Source organism: Oryzias melastigma, linkage group LG18 (genome assembly GCF_002922805.2).
Source record: "Oryzias melastigma strain HK-1 linkage group LG18, ASM292280v2, whole genome shotgun sequence".
Classification (NCBI taxonomy): Eukaryota; Metazoa; Chordata; class Actinopteri; order Beloniformes; family Adrianichthyidae; genus Oryzias; species Oryzias melastigma.
In genome coordinates, this window is record NC_050529.1 from 19545514 (window position 1) to 19566894 (window position 21381).

The 21381-nt window shown below is 40.5% G+C and overlaps 3 protein-coding genes across 4 annotated transcripts in view; all 3 read right to left on the minus strand.

Annotated features, from left to right (window-relative positions):
- Nucleotides 1-51: 51 nt before the first annotated feature.
- lpcat4 (lysophosphatidylcholine acyltransferase 4) lies at nucleotides 52-11223 on the minus strand. Its single transcript, XM_024288717.2, has 14 exons — nucleotides 10243-11223; nucleotides 9986-10090; nucleotides 7951-8314; nucleotides 6352-6464; nucleotides 6210-6270; nucleotides 6028-6086; nucleotides 3510-3544; nucleotides 2566-2620; nucleotides 2357-2439; nucleotides 1870-1995; nucleotides 834-990; nucleotides 669-761; nucleotides 465-600; nucleotides 52-355 (listed from the first exon to the last, which is right to left on the minus strand). The coding sequence occupies exons 2-14, from the start codon at nucleotides 10076-10078 to the stop codon at nucleotides 180-182; spliced, it is 1551 nt and encodes a 516-aa protein (XP_024144485.1). The 5' UTR covers nucleotides 10079-10090; nucleotides 10243-11223; the 3' UTR covers nucleotides 52-179.
- Nucleotides 11224-11369: 146 nt separating this feature from the next.
- On the minus strand, nucleotides 11370-14133 carry emc4 (ER membrane protein complex subunit 4). Its single transcript, XM_024288715.1, has 6 exons — nucleotides 13976-14133; nucleotides 13050-13189; nucleotides 12132-12246; nucleotides 11903-12056; nucleotides 11672-11832; nucleotides 11370-11599 (listed from the first exon to the last, which is right to left on the minus strand). The coding sequence occupies exons 2-6, from the start codon at nucleotides 13148-13150 to the stop codon at nucleotides 11564-11566; spliced, it is 567 nt and encodes a 188-aa protein (XP_024144483.1). The 5' UTR covers nucleotides 13151-13189; nucleotides 13976-14133; the 3' UTR covers nucleotides 11370-11563.
- A 378-nt stretch (nucleotides 14134-14511) lies between these two features.
- Nucleotides 14512-21381, minus strand: part of si:cabz01101003.1 (ubiquitin carboxyl-terminal hydrolase CYLD) — a 15273-nt gene continuing 8403 nt past the window's right edge. For both annotated transcript variants that reach the window (XM_024288713.2, XM_024288714.2), the window contains 7 exons: nucleotides 20547-20638; nucleotides 20393-20456; nucleotides 19365-19557; nucleotides 18100-18208; nucleotides 17908-18026; nucleotides 15689-15896; nucleotides 14512-15604 (listed from right to left, as the gene is read on the minus strand). In XM_024288713.2, the coding sequence (XP_024144481.1) occupies nucleotides 15420-15604; nucleotides 15689-15896; nucleotides 17908-18026; nucleotides 18100-18208; nucleotides 19365-19557; nucleotides 20393-20456; nucleotides 20547-20638 (970 nt within the window). In that variant the 3' untranslated portion in view covers nucleotides 14512-15419. The remainder of the gene's footprint in view (nucleotides 15605-15688; nucleotides 15897-17907; nucleotides 18027-18099; nucleotides 18209-19364; nucleotides 19558-20392; nucleotides 20457-20546; nucleotides 20639-21381) is intronic.

A 21381-nucleotide genomic window follows, 5' to 3' on the forward strand; every position in this document is an offset into this window, starting at 1 on the left:
AACCTGTTTTGTTAACTACATTAAAGACTTAAAAACTTTTCTACAGAAAAGTTAATAAATAGTTTTCACTTTATTGTTAAAAAACATTAAAATATTTAAAAACGGCAACATTTACACAGTAAAAACACACACACACAGTTGTATGCCCTTATTTCCAAAGTTTGCAGAACATCAGCGGATCATTCCTGCTTCTTGTTGTGGGGGGGCGGGGTTTCCCTGATGACCGAGTGTCCGTTGGTGGCGTTCACACCTTTGGCTTTAGGGGGAGTGACTGGAGAACCTGCCTCCTGGGACTCCAGGAACTCCTTGACCTTCTGGTACGTGTGGTGTTGGGTCAGAACCTGCAGCAGCTTTCCTGCAGAACATCAGAGTTCAGAACATCATTTGTTTTCCGTCTGTTTTTTTCTCCTCCATGATTGTAGATGTCATTGCTGCCCTTAATAACCTGTAAGCCAACGACTTACCTTCCGTGAGCGAGCCCCCGCCACAGGCCTCTGCATACAGAGCGGCGGTGTCCTGCTGAGGAACGCCCAGCAGCGCCCCCATGAGGCCAGAGAGCTGCTGTGCGCTCAGACTGCCTCTCTTCTCCCTGTCAAAGAGCTGAAAGCAGAATCCTCCGTCATAAATAAACACTCACTGTTTTAATAACAGAATGGCGTCAGACTCACAGTGAAGGCAGAATGGAGCAGCGACCCGAAGTCCGTCAGTCCGGACAGAGCCAGAACGCTGAGGCCGAGCTGCCGGAGGTCCACGCTCTCGTCCTGCACGAGTGAGCAGCATCATCAAGGCCACGCCCTAAGATGAATCGGAGGGGGCGTGGTTTGGGAACTCACCTTGGAATAGAGGCCGCACACATGCAGTGCTGCTCGTCTGTCCCTCAATCCCAGCACGGAGGCCAGCTCCTCCACGCTGACCTTTGACCCCTGAGGGTCCTCCCCACACCTGTTGATTATCCTGTCGATGGTCGCTTGGATCTCCTGCTCCCCCAGGCTGAGAAAAGGAGGGGAGAGGGGTGGGAGTTGATTGACTGATTGGTTTATTTCAAGCATAGATTGAAAAATACAGGAAAAAACACAATGATTTCAAACTCATTACAAAAACAATTGATTAGAATATAGAAAACAAACAAAAATAAAACACACTTATGTCACATTTGGTTCATTAACTGCTAGGGGTGTAGGGAGAAATCGAATTTGGCGATATATCGTGATATATCGCGATATTTAAATCAGCGATACTTGTATCGATTTAAAATGGATGACAATATGATATTTGATTAATTACTTTTGAGCGTTCTTCAGCATCTTACTTTTGTTTTCCATCTAAACCTCCAACAAAACAAGATCTCGCGAGAACATGCTAGAGATAAATGTTTAGCCAGCCTCACGATTTTTGTTGTTATGAGACATGTACTACTTGTACTACTAAACTGAAATTCTGTGCCACGTTGATCCCAGTATCATATAAAAAAATGTAAAAATAATGTCTGAAAATGTTCAAATCTAAGCTGAAAACTTTTTTATTTAACAATGTGTTTTAAAATGGGAACTATTTTATGTGTATGTTTTTAATATTTTAAATTCCTGAATTTTAATCTTGTTGACTTTTATGATTTTACTTGTGTTTTATCAATAGATTTTTATTTCCTTTTTGTAATTTTTAAATATTTGAATTGGCTTGGATTGGAATTGTGCTTTATAAATAAACTTGCTTGCTTGCTTGAATTGTTTTGGTTTATTCTTGGGATATTCTGTGATACGTATCGAATAGTGAGATGTGTATCGCGATACGTATCGTATCGCCAATACACACCCCTATTTACTGCAGCAGGATTACAGATACGAGAGCGGGGGAGGTCGTCTCACTTACCCGCCTCGGCGCAGCTCCGTCAGCGCAGCTCGGGCCGGAGACTCCAGCGGCAGAGACAGACCACCCACTTTACTGACAGGAACCCGGCCCTCCATCACATAATCTGTAGCCGGGACCCCCAAAGCTCTGCGGACGGAAAGAGAAAGAGTCAGAACCATTTCGCCACGGATGAGAAAACCAGAAAGAGGAAAATGCTCTGAAAAGTGAGAACAAAGTGTTGTTCAACAAACTTAAAACGAAGGAAATTACTTTTTACTGGAATTACGATGTGCAATAAGATCTGAATAAAATATTAAAATTGATTTTTTTCTTTCGGTATTAACCTGCAAAAATGAAAAATTAGCATTTATTTATTGTCGTTTTGTATATTTTTAAAGCACCATTTTCTCCAAAGTTGCCTTTAAAAAACTGTTTTGTCTCCAGTCCCACTGTAGTCATCATAAAAGCATTCATGATTTCATCATCAGGCAGTAAAAGTGTCCCTCACCGGGCCATCAGCTTCTGGACGTTGTCGGCGTACAGGTTGGGGTCCTTCTTCTCTTCCTCTGAAGGTTTATAAACCGGCAAGAACTGCAGCACAAAAATGAAGGTTTAGAGAAGAGGAGGAGGAGCATGATTATCATTCATTCGATTAAAATGTTTAAAGTTAGCCTCCATCAGCTGTGACTAAAGTAAGATGAAACCAGCAGAACTCACCTCCACTGTCATGTTGGTGTAGAGCTGAGACGTGGTGTACCAGATCGCCTCCATCCTGAAGAGCAAACACAACCACTGATAGTTTGAACTGCAGCGGCTCGGAAAAACACTGATTCACTGCAGCATCCGCTCATCCAAACTCTGACTCTGGACTAAAAGCATTTGAAAAATTCAGACAGAAGATAAGAATCTAAATTTCATGATGACATTTGTGAAAACGAGTCTTTTAAGCTGTGAAGTCATGGAGCTCTAACTGGTTTTAATGAGTAGACATGTTTTTAGTGCGGTTACAGAAGTCAAAGTAGGAATCACACCAAAGATCCACAAACATTTTCAGTCATTTTAGGCTTTCTTGCACTTATTTTATCTATAAAATCTGTCTCTTTGTCTATATATAACCTTTATTTATACATGTTGGTCCATTGAGAACAATTTCTCATTTACAACGACGACATTTGTGTCCTTTTGTCTGTTTGTTTGTATCACTGAATCAGTCTGACTGTGTGTCTAAAAATTCTGATCTAATCTTTTCAATATTTGTTGACATCAGACAAAACAAAATCTACGAAAGGTGTCTTTAATTAAAACTTTACACACCTTTTATTTCAATTTTTGTTTTTTAAAAGCACTTCAGGAGATTGTGACATTTTTGCTTGTATTTTAATTTTTAACGGCCAACTGATTAATTTTAGTTACCCGTTTTTTTTCTGATTTGGTGAGTCATGCTTTTATTTTGGAAAGGCTCCACAGGAATTGGTATTTATGGAAATGAGTTTAAAGACAGATGGAGCACTGTTGCATGTTGTGAGAAAATACTGCTGCGTATTTCAATATATGTAATTTATATGTGGAAAAGGAAGATGGAATGAAAGTTTAAAGAAAAACTAAAACCAATCTGGATTTTTTTTCCATCAAAGAGTGAATGAAAACATGGTGGAACTCACCAGGTTGTTCCTCTGTACGTCCAACGAACAGTGTCCTGAGGGAGAGCCATAAAATGATAAACGGCATATCAGGAGGAGAAAAAGGCTTTCAGTCTTTTACAACCCGGGTATGCAAACAGGAGCAGGGCAAACATTACAGTTGGGTTCAAACACCTGACAAGTCATGCAGGACTCGTGCACACTCCCCGTGCACACTCCTTAAGGATGCAAAAAGCACATGGAAGCAGCTTTGTTTATCTGTACGTCGTCTCACCCAACAGGAAATGAAGATAACCTTTCATTCAAAAGCTTTTGAAAATATTCGCTGAGGAATGTCTAAGATGAGCATCAAGACTGAGTTTGTTTCGTAACATTTTGTAATTTTAGACAAAATTTTCCCCTTTTCATGCTATAAAAACGAGACAATTATGAGACAGTAATAGGATAATAATGAGACAGATATGAGATGGTTATCAGATAATATCAAGACAGTTTCAAGACAATAATGACACTGTTTTCATGCTGTAATAAGATGGTTTTGAGACAATATTGATAAGATAATATTGAGATCACATGAGAACAGGTTTATAACAGTAATGAGACAATAATGAGTCATAAGAAGGTTGTGAGATCATATTGAGACGATTTAGGACAGTAATTGGACAATGACCCAATAGTTATAAGTTGGTCACATATTGAGACGATTCTGAGACAGTAATGAGAACAATAATGACTGTTATGAAACGGTGCTAAGATGGTTGTGAGACAATATTAAGATGATTTTGAGATGATAACAAGGCGGTTATCATACCTTACTAAGATAGTTTTGAGGCAAAAATATGGCCGTTATGAAGCAGTGATGAGCAGAGACAATATTGAGATGGTTATGAAATCATATTGAGACAGTTTTAAAATGGTAATAGGACAAAAATGACTATTATGAGACCATATTAAGATAGCTTTAAGACGATTATAAGACAATAATTAGATGTTATGAGACTAAATTAAGATGGTTTTGAGATAATATTGAGATGGTCATGAAATTATGTTGAGACGTTTTTTTAAACGCTAAGAGGAAAAATAATGAGACAGGTGTAAGACTATTTTGAGACTATATTAAGATTTAATTGAGATGGTCTTGAGACCATATTGAGACAGTTTTAAGACAATAATAGGACAATAATGAGACAGTTATTAGACCATATTGAGCCAGTTCCAAAAAAGGGATATGAGACAATACTGAGATGGTTTTGAGATAATATTGAGATGACTATAAAGTCATATTGAGACAGTTGTTAAACTGTAATAGCACAATAATGAGACAAGTTAAAGACTATTATGAGACCATACTAAGATAGGTTTAAGACGATAATAAAACAATAATGACATAGTGATGAGATGTTATGAGACTAAACTGAGATGGTTTTGAGACAGTAATAGAAAAATAATGAGACATTTAAAAGACAGTTAACAGACCATATTGAGATGGTTCTAAGACAGGATAGTACAATATTGAGACAGTTATGAGCCAGTGATGAGATGGTTATGAAATCATTCTGAGACAGTTTTAAAACTGTAATAGGACAATAATGAGACAGATTTAAGACAGTTATAAGACCCTATTGAGCTGGTTCTAAGACAGGAATAAGACAATAGTGAGACAGTTATGAGGCAGTTATGAAAGGGTTATTAAAAATATTGAGATGGTTATAAGATCCTATTAAGATGGTTTTGAGATGGCAATAAGACAACGATAATAGTACTGTGACAGTTATAAGATGGTGAAGAGATGTTCCGAGATAATATTGAGATGGCTATGAAATCATGTTGTGACGGTTTTAAAACAGTAATAGGGGAATAATGAGACAGGTTCAAGACTATTATGAGACCATATTAAGATAGCTTTAAGACGATAATAAGAAAAATAATTAGATGGTGATGAGATGTTATGAGACTAAACTGAGACAATTTTTCAGACAAAATTGAGACTGTTTTAAGACAGCAAGAAGATAATGATGAGAGTTCTGAGATGGTGAAGAGATGCTTTAAGACAATATTGCCAAAGATATGTGATTATTTTGAGGTGATTTTGAGATAGTTTTATGTAAAGGGTTCCAAACATAAAACTGGTTTAATTAACCAGTTAATGACCTGAGCTCCTAACTTAATTATTACTGATGAAATTCAGATTAAGTCTAACTACTTGGAACTTGACTTTCTTTTACTACACAGAAGAGGTGGGATGTTTTTCCATCTGCGGTTTATAAGAGCAGATTTTTTTCCTCGTCATGTTTACATAAACGGGTAACAATTCTTTATTCACTGACAGATGTCTGCTTTCAGTTTACACTCCATGATTTCCCTTCATATATACATATAAAAATATATAAGAGAAACACAAAGAGATTCACGGCTCTGACAGCCCTCCACCCCCTCAGACTCAACAGGCCCCACTCACAGACTCTGACCTTCAAACCTTTGTGATCATAAATGTTAGTTATGAACCAGCCGTGACAACACTTCTCCCTCTGTCACTCACCAGCCTGTTCGGGTAATGCAGGAGGACGGGTTGGACCGGGACGCCGGCCAGGAAGGCTCCTGTGGGCGGAGCCAGCAAAAATGATGAGTAACAGTTCCTCCCAGCATTTCAGGTTACACAGCAAAGTGATTGGCCGCCCTTGACATGCTGTTCATTCCAACATGATGTGTTCAGAGACTCACCTGGTTTGAATTTGATGAGGGAGCGTCCATTGGTTGTGGTTCCTTCAGGAAACATCAGCATCTAAACACAAAGAGAGGGAACATCAACAGGTGGCAGAATGATCTTCTCTCTGATTTGGGGCGTCTGGACGTGTGGCCTTACCTGAGGCCAATATCCACCAGAGGTGAGCCTCTGGATGAGCTGAGCCACGGCCTTCTTCCTGGACTCCGGATCCTTCCGACTCACCAACACGGACTGGTTGAACTCCAGCAGGGCTGAAACAGCGACAAGGAGGGAACTGCAGCAAATCCTCATTTCTGAGCAGCTCCTCTGTCCCAGCGGGAACACGGAGAGCCCAAAATACTAGAGCACAGAGATTCACCTCCAAAAGTCTGCATCTTATTTAAAAAAAAAAAATACTGCCTCTTAAAGAACGTAACCTGGCTGAGGAATAGGATGTTCTTTACTCAGCTCAACTCATCAGTGAATTATAGAACTGAACAATAATTCTGATGTTTGAAACATAATCTTTATACACAATATAACACAAAAACATCAATTTTTACTCTTCAAAGTGGAAAAAGTTGTTTTTTAGTCAGAAATTGTTCATCTCCAGGTTCCTTTCTCAAGGTGCATTCACACCAAACACAATTCGACAAATTTGCAAGTTCCTGAGCTTGACGCATGTGGAAGGAGCTACCAGCTAATGTTTTTAGCATGATGCTATAAGGAATGATGTCTGTGGATATCTCAATTAGAATGTATGAAGACACAGATGATGTTAACAAAAACATCAGTAATCATGTCTCCATGTTTGGGTTTATATGATTGTTATTAATAGATTTTCCCAGTACAGGGGGGTGTGTCTGTATGACAGCCGCTTCCACTGTGTTTCTGTGTCTCTGCGTCTGAACTAAACGGCTTCCTGTGGGGGGAAAAATAAAATTAAGAAAATTAATGTCTCGATGAGGCCTGAACCGGCCTGATGAGCTCTGCACAAACATTGCTCCAGTGGGTAAAGGAAAAAGATGAAAGTTCTGGACAAAAACCGCTAGCTTTGGATTAATATTCCACCTGCTGATCGGGTCACTGAAAACACTGCATCCCCAAAGCGGAGCTCCTGATTGGCAGATGTGATGTGGCGAACTTTCAGACTTTAGATATTTAAATTTTGGCTGCGCTGCCCGATTCGCGCCGGTCGCTCAAATCGCACTGTGAGACTTCAGATCACCTCATGTCGCGTCTGTACCATTGACTTAACATTGAAACTGTCCGCCTCCACCGCGCGAATCCTGTTTGGTGGGAATGCACCTTTACACAATTCTAAAAATGATCACATTTTGTTTCCTTAAAGGTGTTTTGTCTGAATGTTAAAAATATGTCCTTTTTTTTTTTTTTTAACCAAAGATTTCTGAAATCTGAGGAATGTTTAGCTCCTTTAGGCTCTGAACACTTGCCCAAACTGTCATTCAGACTTTAGTTCATTCAGCTGAATAATCCTAGTGTCCAAGAAAACACACTTTTTGTTTTAATTTTGGCAAAAAAAGTCATAATAACAATAATAAAAACACCACTAGGAATGCTTTGAAAATAGATCAAAAGATGATCAAAGTGGGACTAATTACCTATTTAAGGACCTGATCAGCATCAGTCAGGCCCCTCCCACATCCATCAATCAATGTTTTTGCATCAATTACCACTTTTTTAATGAAAACTTTAAATTTTTAATTTTACACATTAATTTTGATCCGGACCGTTTACCTCCGATGACAGGCAGGCTGGTGTTCTCAGAGCGCGACACCACCGTCGCCAGCTGGGTGGGACACAGAACCAGCATGTCGAAGAAGCCGCTGTGGGGGGCCACCACCAGCACCGGCGCCTCCCTCAGGTTGGCCCGCCGTCCCTTCACCCTGACCCACAGGAAGCCCAGGGAGAAGAAGACAGCGCGACTCAGGAGCCAGATGGGGGGGTGGAACAGCCAGCTCCGCCAGCCCGTCACGGGTTTGGCACGCTCCTCCTCGGACAGGCCGGCCAGTCGCAGCCGGGCCAGGGGCCACATGATGAGGAAGAAGAGCGCCGCCAGGGTGACGCGCAACGGGAAGAGGATTGAGCCCAGGAGCGCCCCCTGTGGAGGAGAGGGAAACAACAGGTACATCACCCATGAGATGTGGACCATTGGAGGCGGAGCTAAAATATTGCTGTTGTTATTTTAGTAATGCTTTAAGAAGTTTATAGTAATTATTTCTTAACCTTTGTTAATTTTGATTAGGGCTGCCACGATTGTCGACTAATCGACGACTAATCGACTATTACAATGGTCGACGACTAATTTAATAGTCGATTAGTCGTTACTTTATATTATATGGTGTCAGAGTGTAGTAAAGTTGAAAGCTATAGTGATATTCTGCTAGCTTTTTGGACTATTTTGCCATTTATTAAGGTTTTTTTAGGATATTTTGAGTTTAGCTAAAATTTCACCTAAATGCTATTTTGACTAATTTAAGCTTTTTTCATTTTTTTAGGCAAATTTGGACTTTAGCTAATATTTAAGCCAAACGCTAGCTATTTTGGCTAATTTTGGCTTTTTTTGTTTTGTTTTTCAGGCTATTTTGGACTTTGGCTAATATTTCGGATATATATTAGCTGTTTTTGCTAACTTAAGCTTTTTTTAGGTTGTTTTGGAGTTTAGCTAATATTTTAGCTACATGCTACATATTTTGGCTAATTTAGGCTATTTTGGAGTTTAGCTAATATTTCAGTTGCATACCAGCTATTTTAACTAATTTAGGCTAATTTAGAGCTTAGCTAATATTTCATCTACATGCTAGCTGTTGGCTAATTTCGACTTTTTTTAGGCTAATTTGGCATTTAACTAATATTTTAGCTGGCTACAAGGTTCAGCGTTTTCAGCTATCAATTTCAGCATCATCATCACCAGCATATTCAGTGGCCAAATTCAACTTACAGAATTCCCACTAGCATTATTGCAGGTAATGCTAGCGTGAATATATCTAGTTTTTAGTTAGTTTAAAGCTAATGATGGTTGTGTTTTACATCCACTTTATGCATGACTTGATTAGTCAACTAATCAAAAAAATAATCGGTGATCAGTCGTCTACTAAAATAATCGTTTATGGCAGCATTAATTATGATACTATTTTGACTCAAATATTAAGGCGGAAAGCTTTTTGCTGGGGGAAACTGCCACCCCTTCCCCCCAGTAGCTCCACCCCTGCACTCCCCCTCCCCTCTTCTAGATTTGCCTTATGATTGATCAGTAACTTTGGGAAAAGGCGGCTGGGTGGCTCAGCCCTGGGTTCGATTCCCAGGGTTGTCCACTGATCCCCACCCAGATTGGGTCCTTAGGCAAGACCCTTGACGCTGCTGCCTAACTGGGTCCCTGTGCCCCTCAAGTACAGGGTTGTGTCAGGAAGGGCATCCGGCGTAAAAACTCTGCGAAACAGTGGGTGCTGTTACGCTGTGGCGACCCCGTAAGGGATAAGCTGAAAGTGAACTACTATTAACTTTGGGAAAAAAGCAGTAAAAAAAAGAAAATAAAAGTAGTTTCAAGCTGAAACTAGTCCCCCAAAATTGGAAAAATAAAATAGCAAAAAAAAAAAATGTGTTTATTAACTTTAAATTTTCAGAGCTGCTGTCACTCCAAGTTTTTTGTTTGACTTAAAAAAAATCCCAGTTCTAATCTGACACATCCTGACCGTTCCCGCGCACGGTTCGGTTCGGGCCAAACTCTGCGGTTCCCGATTAAATCAGCGCATCCCAAGGATGCGGGTCTTACCTTGATCCTCTGCGCCGTGCTCAGCTTCACGTCATGGATGAACGGATGCGCGCAGTCCTGCTGCGCCGCGGAGGAACACCTGCGCGCCTCCATGCCGCTCCGCACCTGAGATCCCGGAGAAACTTTTACAACTAAGATGCGTTCACGGCTGCTCTGGAAAGTCCGCTCTCGGCTTCTTCCAACTTTTCATTCAAAACCTTCTGAGCGCGTGTCCTCTCTGTGTATGTTTGCGTGAACCTCTTCACTCTCATCCTTACCGACTGGAATAAAGCCCCTCCCGGAACTCCGCCCGGCCCACAAAGTCCCGGACCGGGTCCGGCGAGTCAAACCGGTGTCCTCGAAACTGCAGATTGGTTTGAAACTCCTTCCAGTTAGACGTGCGCGCGTGCGCGTTCAGGACAGAAAAACGTGAGGAGGGACAGAAATAGTGAATTTTGCTTAAGTAACTTATAATAATAATAATAATATGTGTTTTTTTTTAACTCTGTTATCTAAATGTATATGTTTTTAACTTTTTACTTTTTATTATGGAGGCCCTAAAGAGACATTGAAGTAAAAATTATATATATATATAAAATTTAAAAATATATAAAATTATTGCATTTTATGTATTTTTAAACTTTTTTTTCTATTTTGATGTCTCTTCAGGGCCTCCGTATTTTATGGTTCCAAGTTAAATTTTTTTATTTAGCATTTTTATTGTAAATTTTTTTTCTACATTTTATTTACCACAATTGTAATAACATCAGGAAACCCAAACTAATAGATCTGCTGCGGTAGGACCGTCTCAATCAGAACTAACCACAGCAAAAACTCCACAACTTATTGAATCCTATGAGATTAAACTGATCCAGACTCCTGTTGTTATTAATTAGCTTCAATCTGTAAGTTAGTTTTCTTTCACACAAATTCAACAATTAATTCTGAGAAATGAGACGTTTAAACCACTGAAAGACTCAGAAATTCAAAACATTCCTGGAAGTTTTCACTTCTGTTCATCAAATCTGTGTTAATAAAGTTTTTCCCCCCTGATCAAATAGTCACGTTTATTATTCTTTTTTTTATCCAATTTTTTTTCTCAAACAATTTAACACGACAAAACATGGCTTAACAGTCAGCGAGTGAATAAAAATAATTCATAAATACAAGAGAAACAAAATAGTAATACAAAGTAGAATTTTACCTTAAATAAATATTATTTAAACCATGAAAGAATTATAGGGAAAATAAAATTAAACATAATAATTAAAAAAAAATTACTGCATGTTTTACACAAGCTTTTGCATTTTTTGTCCATATTTCTGAGGTTTTTCAGGACAACTGCAGAGAACTCCTGCAAAATCTGTGAAGCAAATTAAAAAAAAATCCATGTTAAACCACAAAATGTAATAATTATGGATTTATTAGAACATTTCACAGAAAAATCTACAGAAAAGGAAGCAGGTTAGCATGAAAGCACACAGGAGGAAACCCGAGCAGATCCAGGATCAGCTCTCAAACATGAATGCAACTGTTCTGAACATGATGAAATATGAAGTGGTGCGGCGCCCTCTGCTGGGAGGGGCTGGTCGTCGGACTTCACAGCACCATCCCCCCTCCCATGATCTCCATTCTCTGTGGAGAGCAAAGGCGTTCAGATGATTGGAGGAGGACAAATGTTCACGAGGGTGAAGGTGTGAACGTTACCTGAGGAGGCTCGATGAAAGCCAGCCAATCAGACGAGTGCGTGGGCAGCAGCCCCATGGACTGACACTTATAGATGGCCAGCGCCGAGCCCAGAAGGTTCCCCACCAGGTAAACCAGCCCCTGCAGCCACTGCTGGCTGGAGCTCTCCAACAGCTTGAAGGCTGGTGGACAGAGAATGGGTTGAGGAGGGCGGGAACGCCGGAGGAGCCGGCGGAGGGGGCAGGTACTTACTGGCTGACATGGACATGAGAGCCTGGATGGGCCTCCACGCCATCATGCACACCATCATGATGGGGAAGATGGATATAGTGTTTCCAGACATATACATGATGAACAGGTTCATGGGGATCTGCTTCAGGGGCCCCAGGGCCACGTCCCAGCAGCGCTGCACGAGGGAGGGGGGCAGAGAGTTCTGTCAGACACTCTTCCTGCAGATCACAGCCGCCATCAAGCGTCTCACCTTCTCCACCAGGTTCTTGTCCGTCTCCTGGATGCTGGTGTCTGGCACGGGTTTCTCAGAGAATCCGATGGGATAAACCACGTCCCCCTGACCCCCCTGCCGATCCCCCCGACCCCTGCAAGCACAGAGAAGCAGCTCAAACTTTGTCCACAAACTATTGACATTCTGCTTGGAGCAACATCTTTATAGACCATAACTTTTAATGGAAGAAAGTAGGGCTGCCATGATTAGTCGACCAATCGACGAAAAATCAACTATTAAAATAGTCGACGATTAATTTAATAGTTGATTAGTCGCTACTTTATATTATATTAAGTCAGAGTGTAGTAAAGTTGAAAGTTATACTGGAATTCTGCTAGCTTTTAGGACTATTTTGGCATTAAGGTGTTCTAAGCTAATTTAGAGTTTAGCTAATATTTCAGCTGCATGCTAGCTGTTTTGGCTAACTTAGATTTTTTCAATTTTTTAGGCTATTTTGGCATTTAACTAATATTTCAACTGGTTATCAGCTTCAGCGTTTTCACCTATTAGTTTCAGTGATTTTTACTATCAACTTCAGTGTTTTCAGCTAACAGTACTGGCATCTTCAGCGACAAAATTCAGCTTATAGCATTCACACTAGCATAATCGCATGAAGTGCCATATATCTAGTTTTTAGTTAGTTTAACGTTAATGATAGTTTAAAAAGCGTGCTTCATATCCAGTTTGTGCATGACCCAATTAGTCGACTAATCAAAAAAAATAATCAGTGATTAATCGACTATTAAAATAATCGTTTGTGGCAGCACTAGAAGAAAGACCAAATAAAAACTAAATGAAAACATTAAATCATAAATTGTAATGAAAATACAAATTGTCACACTCTGAACTAAAAGATCTTATTCTGAACACATGACTCTTATATCTGTTCTCGCTCACCTGGTGTTTCCAAGGCTCAGCTCCAGAGCCCACTTCATCCTTCGTGTGGCCCCGCCTCCTCGTGTGGACAAAACTCCTCCCTGCCCCCCTGGGGACGCCATGGCAACAAACTTTGTTGCTGGACCTCAGTCAGGAAGCACCTGGGGAAATAAATAAAACTGAAAATAAGGATCCATGGTAGTTTTTCCAAACCCCCAGTTTTTCAAAATAAGAGTATTTATTTTTGAATGTTGCTTTTAATCTTAAACATTGGGTGTTTTTAAAAGTACTTTACAGACTAGAATAAATCCTGTTTCTTTATTGATACATCACAGAGTATCTTCTGATTCATAAGGAATTATGAATGTGGTGTTATTTAACCTTACCCCCCCCTTGCTATTGTTATGGTCTGTATCAGCAGGTTTTCTTTCAGATATTTTTTACTTTTCACATATTTCAGACAATATTTTGCTTTTTTGTACCTTTCTTTTGCAGTTTTTTTTTTGTCATAATAGCTTTATTTTAAATTCCGGTTTTTCAGCACCTACTAACCAGTGACCCTATTTTCCACAAGGATTCGTGTCTCTGAATCTTGGCTCTTAAATAAATCGTGACATTCATCATTTTAAACTGGTGTCGGAGTGAGCATTTGATTTATGACACTGTTGTTTGTATACAATGGACAATAAAGTTTATTCAAAGAGACAAACGAGCGGAGTTATCGCGATAATTGGTCTGACAGCCTTCACCTGCCGCGGTGACAAAACTAAACTACAGCGGCAACAAAACGTAACAAGCGTTACTAATTATACTTTTATTACTTTGTGTTCAAGTCAGCTCCGGTTCGTAATATTTAATCCGACTGCTCTGAACAGGAAACGGGGCAAGTCAATTGCGCAGATTCGCTCTGTCCGAACCGGAGAGTCCAAACACGAGGTTCTCCTTACCGCAAAGGGACACCCGCGCACACACGGCCGCTCCGCAGAGGCTTTTTCCAGAATACAGAATCCGATAAACTGAAGATAAAACACGACGACCACCGTCAACAAATCTACCCCTGAGGCCCGCAATGATGACGCAGTCAGGCTGCGCAGAGGAAGTGACGTAACTTCCTCTGCCCCCAACAAAAAACAAATAAATCGAGAAAGCAAATGTATCAAAGATGAATACATTTATAAAATAAAACAAATACATTATAGACTGAATATATTTGAAAATTTTAAAAGGATTGTAAAAGCATCCATTTGATTTTAGTACCAAATGCATGAAATTGAAAGGTTTTCTGTCAGATCAACATAACTTAAGAGGAGTTAACTTGTCTTTAATAATAAACGTTCCAATTTTTTAACGCTTGGTAAATATCTTTACCGTTTGTGATGCTCATATAAAAATAGGCTTTACCAAATTAAAAACAACAAATTTTACTAATAATTTTAACAGTGAGTTGACAAAAACACCAACAAAAATTAAAACAATTCAGTCATTTCAGATTTTTGGTCGCCTTCATTTATTTTTGCCGGTGGCTGTTATATATGAAATCAGCAGTTATAAAGTTGAAACATCTGTGTGCAAAAATATCATTCTGTACAGACTCACTGACGAGTCAGTGAAGGAGTGCAAGTTCTGTGGTCAGGTTGTGGCGAGTCACAGCGGTGCTGTTCAGCACATAAACATCTTTGAAGCAGGTGCAAATATTTCCCAGCATGCAGCTATGCTCACATTGTTCATAAGGCACGTGTCCTGATTGTTACGGCTTTCTTGTTCTTCCAGCTGAGTGGCTGTTTGGAGCAGAGATGCTTCACCAACAGGTAATGCAGTGAAAGCAGATCACCAATCGAGGATGAAGAAGAGGACATTTTTAATCATTAAACTAACTCCCATTTAGGGGTGAATCAATCTTGATTAGATTAAAAAAAAAAAAAGTCTCAGTTGATGATCCAGTGTAGGACAATAATATGTGCATCTCATCCCAGCTGAAAAAGAGCAGCTTTAACACTGAATCCCATTCAAAGTAACAAGGAATTCCTCAGATTAAATCCCAGCATTTGTAATCCACAAATCGCTGCTGCTCTCGACTTCCTGCAGGAAACTTCCTTTTGGCCCCGCCTTTGTTTCCAGACATCATCCTCAACAGCTGATAATAAATATACATAGAATAAATAGAAACATCAAACCTTTGGGACAAAGTTTTTAGTTTGAAGATGCTGTTTTTCTGGATTGTCTGTGTGAAACTGCAGATTTTATGTCCAATAAAATGAGAAAAAAAAAAACACCGTTTCGACGACAGCATCTGCAGCAGCCCCCTCCCACTTTAAAGAGAAGAGCAGCGTTTTTTAGTCTGAGCGGAGAGGGGAGGGCGGAGTCCGGCTGCTCTGTCTGCAGGACGGCCCATCACCTGTACAGGCTGAGCTCAGGGCTGTGGTACAGACACATGTACGAGTCGCAGAGCAGGCGGCGGACAGTCTCCCGCAACGAGCCGGGGTCCACTCTGCTCAGCTCCTCCTCCGACAGGCTGAGGTAGCGGCCCACCTCGGGACACGCCTTCACTTGGGGGATGTTGAAGCCGTTCTGTCCACCTGGGGGTACAAAGACCAACAGGAACGATTCAGAAGAACTTCTTTCGGTTTATAGTTTGGTTCAGATTAAGATTTTTTTGTCACCTTCTCGGTCTGCCATGCTGTCGAAGAACAGCCAGTCGGTGGGCTGGGGGCCGTGCTTGACGAAGCTCACATAGTGGCTGGTCTCGATGCACGTCACGGCGAACAGAGACATTGTGCGGCGGGTGCACATCAGGGGGTCAGGCCACGGCCCTTCAGGGATCCCGATCTTCACGGGGTTGTGGGACAACCGGTTCCTGTGGCTGTGGACCTGGAGGGCAAACGCCGTCATTCACCGACTCTGGTTTTTATTCATCTCCACGTTTATTCTATTAATTATAAAGCTGGTCAATGAACTTCAGTTAACAAAAGTGATGAAAACAGAAAGAGACTCAAACATCAGACCAATAAAAGTAAGTTTTAATAAAAATATGAGGAATAAAACGCAATGAAACCATTCAGTTTGGACACTAGGTGGCGATCACGTTATAGCATTAAACCTTATTCCAGAAGGAGAAAGTATGAGCAAAAAACTGTTTTAGACCACAATTGGTTACTTTAAAAAATATTTATAAAATTCATGCCTGTGAGTTTATAAAGCCAGTCAGGAATGTAGGTTTGGCTTGACTGAGCGTTAGCATTAGCCGTCCTATGGGAAATCCCATAATACGTTAGCATCAAGCTAGTGGACTTTAGCTTTAGGTGCTAAATCAATTTCTACTTTTATAGATCGATTATGGATTTCTTAAGTTTTGATCAATTAATCGATTTTATCAACTTAGCCCTATTTGAGACATTATAGATTTGAATTTCCTCCATGTTGGGGGAATGGGGAACCTTTGGGGGAGGTGGGGCTTCATAGGGGGGAAAACAACATAAGCTTTCTTCTGACTGGTCACAGCCTCCAGACTAGGGTGGACACCTCCAAACCCTGAGGCCACGGTCAACACGTCTTCATGACATCACTGCTTCGCCCACAAAAGCTACAGGAAAAGGGGCGTTGCCACAGACTGCATCATGAACCAACCCTGTGGTCATGTGACCTGCTTATTTCAGCTCCAAGTTTGTGTTTTGAACCTTCTTCTTTTCAAATTTGACAAAAATGTCTTAACCATCATTAGCCTTAAACTAACTAAAAACTAGACATATATTCCCACTAGCATTACCTGCGATAATGCTAGTGGGAATTCTGTAAGCTGAAAATTCTGTAAGCTGAATTTGGCCGCTCAAGATGCTGGTGACGATGATGCTGAAAACGCTGAAGCTGGTAGCCAGCTAAAATATTAGTTAAATGCTAAATTAGCCTAAAAAAAAAGTCGAAATTAGCCAAAACAGCTAGCATGTAGCTGAAATATTAGCTAAACTCCAAAATAGCCCAAATTTGTCAAAATAGCTAGTATGCAGCTGAAATATTAGCTAAACTCCAAATTAGCCGAAGTGAAACAGAAACTACTAAATTAGCCAAAACAGCTAGCATTTAGCTGAAACATTATCTAAATTCCAAAACAACCTAAAAAAACAGCTTAAGTTAGCCGAAACAGCTAGCATATATCTGAAATATTAGCTAGTTCAAAATAGCTTGAAAAACAAAACAAAAAATAGCCTAAATTTTCCAAAATAGCTAGCATGCGGCTGAAATATTAACTAAACTCCAAAATAGCTAGCATGCGGCTGAAATATCAGCTAAAGTCCAAATTTGCCAAAAAAATGAAAAAATCTTAAATTAACCAAAGCAGCTAGCATGTTGCTGAAATTAGCTAAATTCCAAAACAACCTAAAAAACTGAAAAAAGCCTAAGTTAGCCAGAATAACTAGCACGTAGGTTAAATATTAGCTAAACTCCAAAATAGCCTAAAAAAAACAAACAAAAAGCCTAAATTAGCCAAAATAAGCTAGCATGCAGCTGAAATATTAGCTAACCTCCAGATTAACCTAAAAAACATAAAAAATTCTTAAATAGCTAGCATGTAGCTGAAATATTAGCTAAACTCCAAAATAGCCTAAAAAAAACAAAAAGCCTAAATTAGCCAAAATAGTTAGCTTGAGGCTAAAATATTAGCTAAACTCCAGAATAGCCTTAAAAAAACCTTAATAAATGCCAAAATAGTCCAAAAAGCTGCAGAATGCCATTATAACTTTCAAGTTTACTACACTCTGACTCCATATAATATGAAGTAACGACTAATTGACTATTAAATTAATTTACCACCCCTAGATGCGCAATTTCTATATATAGAAAAAAGGGGAGGGGAAGTCAAAATGTAAATGAGCTAATTTCGTACCTGGGTGTTGCAGGTGTTGCAGTACTGCTTCAGGTGTCCAGGAGTGATGTCCGGATCTTCGTAGCACTGCAGACACTCCCACTCCGCCACCGTCTGACAGATGCTGCACTGCCGCAGAGCTGCAGAGGAAAAAAACTCTGTCACAAACTCAGAGAAACACAGACAGAACCTACTCCTCGCCCCGGTTCTTACTGTCGTCCAGCAGGTCAGTGATGTCCAGACTGAGCGTGGGCAAGATGGCGTCAAACATTTTGAAGTCTTTGCCAAACCTCGGCATGAGCAGCAGGAGACAGGAGGGCGCCTGGGGGGAGGAGCATCATTTACCTTAAACTTAACAGAAAATAGTGATCCTTTTATGATGATTAATCAGAGTTTAACCAAAGAAAATTTGAGTTGATTTGTGTTAACTAGGGTAGAAAAAAACAGTTAAGTTGTGGTAACTAGAATAATTGAGATCAATAGTATTTTAAAGACCCACTCCACTGAAAAAAAATGATTTGTGGCATTTTTCTGACGATGGAGGACCATGATAAGGAAAATGAAGCTTATAATTGCATTTCTGAGTTTTTTTCTTTTTTGTTTTTGCTAGCTTAAAATGTCTGATCCAACAGCTTTGGATCTTAGCCCCCCACCCCCCACATACGTCCTGTCCAGAAGTGGATTTTTTTTTCCACGCCAACAGTTCCACCCTCAACTATGATCTAGAAAGCGACAATTTTAAAAAAAAATATTGGCTAAAAACAGCATAATCATTAATAAAAGTCACAGGAAATACTACAAAAATTGGTCAAAAGATAAGTGGAGTTCTGTTGGACTTTAAAGAAAAGCAGAACAGTTTAACTGAAGCGTGAAAATCATTTTTACAAACAAAACAATAAGTCTTGTTTCATGTTTTCATTTCCTTAACAGTTATTAAAGATGGGATGTAGGGACTACTTTACATGACTGATTTCATCCAGAATAACCTCAGAATCCAAATAAAATGTTCAGATTTGATGTGAATATGTAAACTTAGCTCTCAACACAAGTTTTAGGAAAGACTTTCTGATCTCTATGAGACCATCAGCTGCAGGTTTCCTGCTGAAAGTCGGTCTAGTTCCTGCTCGGAACCCTTTGCTCGCTTTTTAAAAATGTTTTTATTAACTTTGCTCCGTGCTCCGTGTCCCGATTGGGTGTGGATCTTATCAATCAATCATCTCCAAACTTTGTTTTCCGTCCAGAATGCGTTCAGTTTACTGAATCTACAGAAATCTTTGATCGTAATCAGATCTTTGTTTTCACTCTATAACACTTGACTTGTTTTTCTTTAAAGGTTTGAACTTTAAACAAGATAGAAAAGTGTGAAAGTGTAAACTAAAGTGTGTAGGGAGGAGTTTAACACCCTTAAACATCTAGAATCTTACTGCACAGATTTCACCTGCTTTGGGTCATTTCCCCTTTCAAAAACAGAACTTTACCTCAACGAACTTGAGCCCCGAGTGCAGGAAAGAGGTTTCCAGGAGGTTCTGGACGCTGGCCACCCTCATGGACGAGGGCAACGACAGGGGGATGGGGGACTCAACGGGGGAGGCGGGAACGGACGGGGAGGGGGAGTGTGTGGGCGGGAAGAGCTGGTACAGGTGGCACTCCTGAGGCTCACGACTCATCGACCTGATGGAGGAGGGCGGGGTTGAGAGAGGGCAGAGGTCAGAATCCTGAGCGGGAATGAACCATCAGCATCAATAATCTGGTCCGCCTGCTACTATGATTAAAACAGACAGGAATATTTTGATTTTGAAGGCTTTTCTCCTTCAGAATCTACTGGAATTACATTGATCGTCTTAATGGTTGAAAAGTTACAGTAAATCAAAGAATGTAAACACAGACTCAATTCTATAAAAAGTCTTGCTTTAATCCAAAACAAAACCTTCCGGTTCATCGAGGACCTGCCCACTTTCCTCTGGAAGAACAATCATAATCTGGATGAACCAGAAGACACAAGTCATTATAATTATTTCCATTGAAACAGGAATGTTCGCCTGCTCAAATGGAAACAGGAAACTTCTCAGCGAGTCACAGTGACTTCTCAAAAAAGGATTCTAAATAAAGTAACATCTACTGTAAGAGTTCCATTTGCTCTGAGGAGTCACTTCTTGCTTGTTTGTGGTGCACGTTTTTTCTCTGCTTGCAAGTCGGATCAGGAATGTCACAGCTAGAGAAGTATCAGTTCATGTTTAACCAAAAGTCTTTTATTTTGAAAAACCTTGCTGGATTTAGCCTCAATTGTCATCCTATGTGTTTCATCATTTGTGTGAGCTCAAGGTCCTGATGCAATCCCATCAATGACTAGCATAAACCCCGCCCACATTTTGGGTGTGTCTGAGCCTTCAAGTTTGATCTGATCGTGCTTATGCAAGATTCAGAAACAAAGGATCATGGGAGCTGAAGGGTGGTGTGTGAAGCAAAGACTTAGGGGAGAACAGCTGACAAAAGCAGCAGCAGATACCTGATCTTGAGGAGCGGCTCGACTCTCAGGAGCTGGAAAAGCTTGTTCAGGAACTCCTCTGGATCTGCCAGACAGGAGGAGAGCAGCATGACTGCATTCCTCTTTCACAGCTAAAAAAACAAACAAAAAAAAACAGGTTGCTGCACATACAAACCTTTCTCCTGGCTGGTGAAGCTGGCGTCGTTACTGGCAGCCTCCAGCATGCGTCTCAAAGCCATGGTCTTACTGGCGCACACGTAACCGTTCCTTCAGAGAGGAAAGAGATGAAGCTTCAGCATGTGCATGATCGTATTTAGAGCTTCTGTAAATTGTCATTCTATTAAGAAGCACTGGTGAACTCTCAATGACTTATTTACATTTAAACCTTGTGCTCTCTTATGGGGTCCAGATGACCCCACCCTATATTGATGAGTGATCCCTCCCATGACAGAGGTGGACAGGATTTTATGTCTGCCACAGACACCAGTGAAGATAAAAAAAAGTCCTGCAGATTCCTCACAGAATCTTCTTTGGTGAATGCCACCGCATTAAGTTTAAACTACATCGAATGGGAGTTTTTTGATCATCGCTACACAGCAGGCGGCGTCTGCGTGACTATGCATGAACTTGGGGAGATCGCAAAGGTAGCTGAACACAGCTAGCACCACCCGCTTTCAGAAGCTAGCAGAGGCCGCAAGAGAAAGAGTGTGTTGGTGTTAGCCTGGGGGCGGGGCTGGAAGCACCGCCTCTTCCTGGAGGGGAATGTTGTCAATTTCTAACGCCAGCTTGTGAGAACCCGCTCATTTTCGTGGGTATGGGATGGGCTGATACAGAGAGTGCAGGTTTTACTCAGAAGGAGAAGATTGAACAGTTGGATCAGAAAATCGAATCCTTGAAAATGCTCAGACTAACGACAGGCATTGAAATGGGCGTGTCAAAGTCTCCCCTCCCCCGTTAGGTGTGTGAGGCATGATGAGCGTTTAACACTTGTGCTGTAGCGACTTACAATT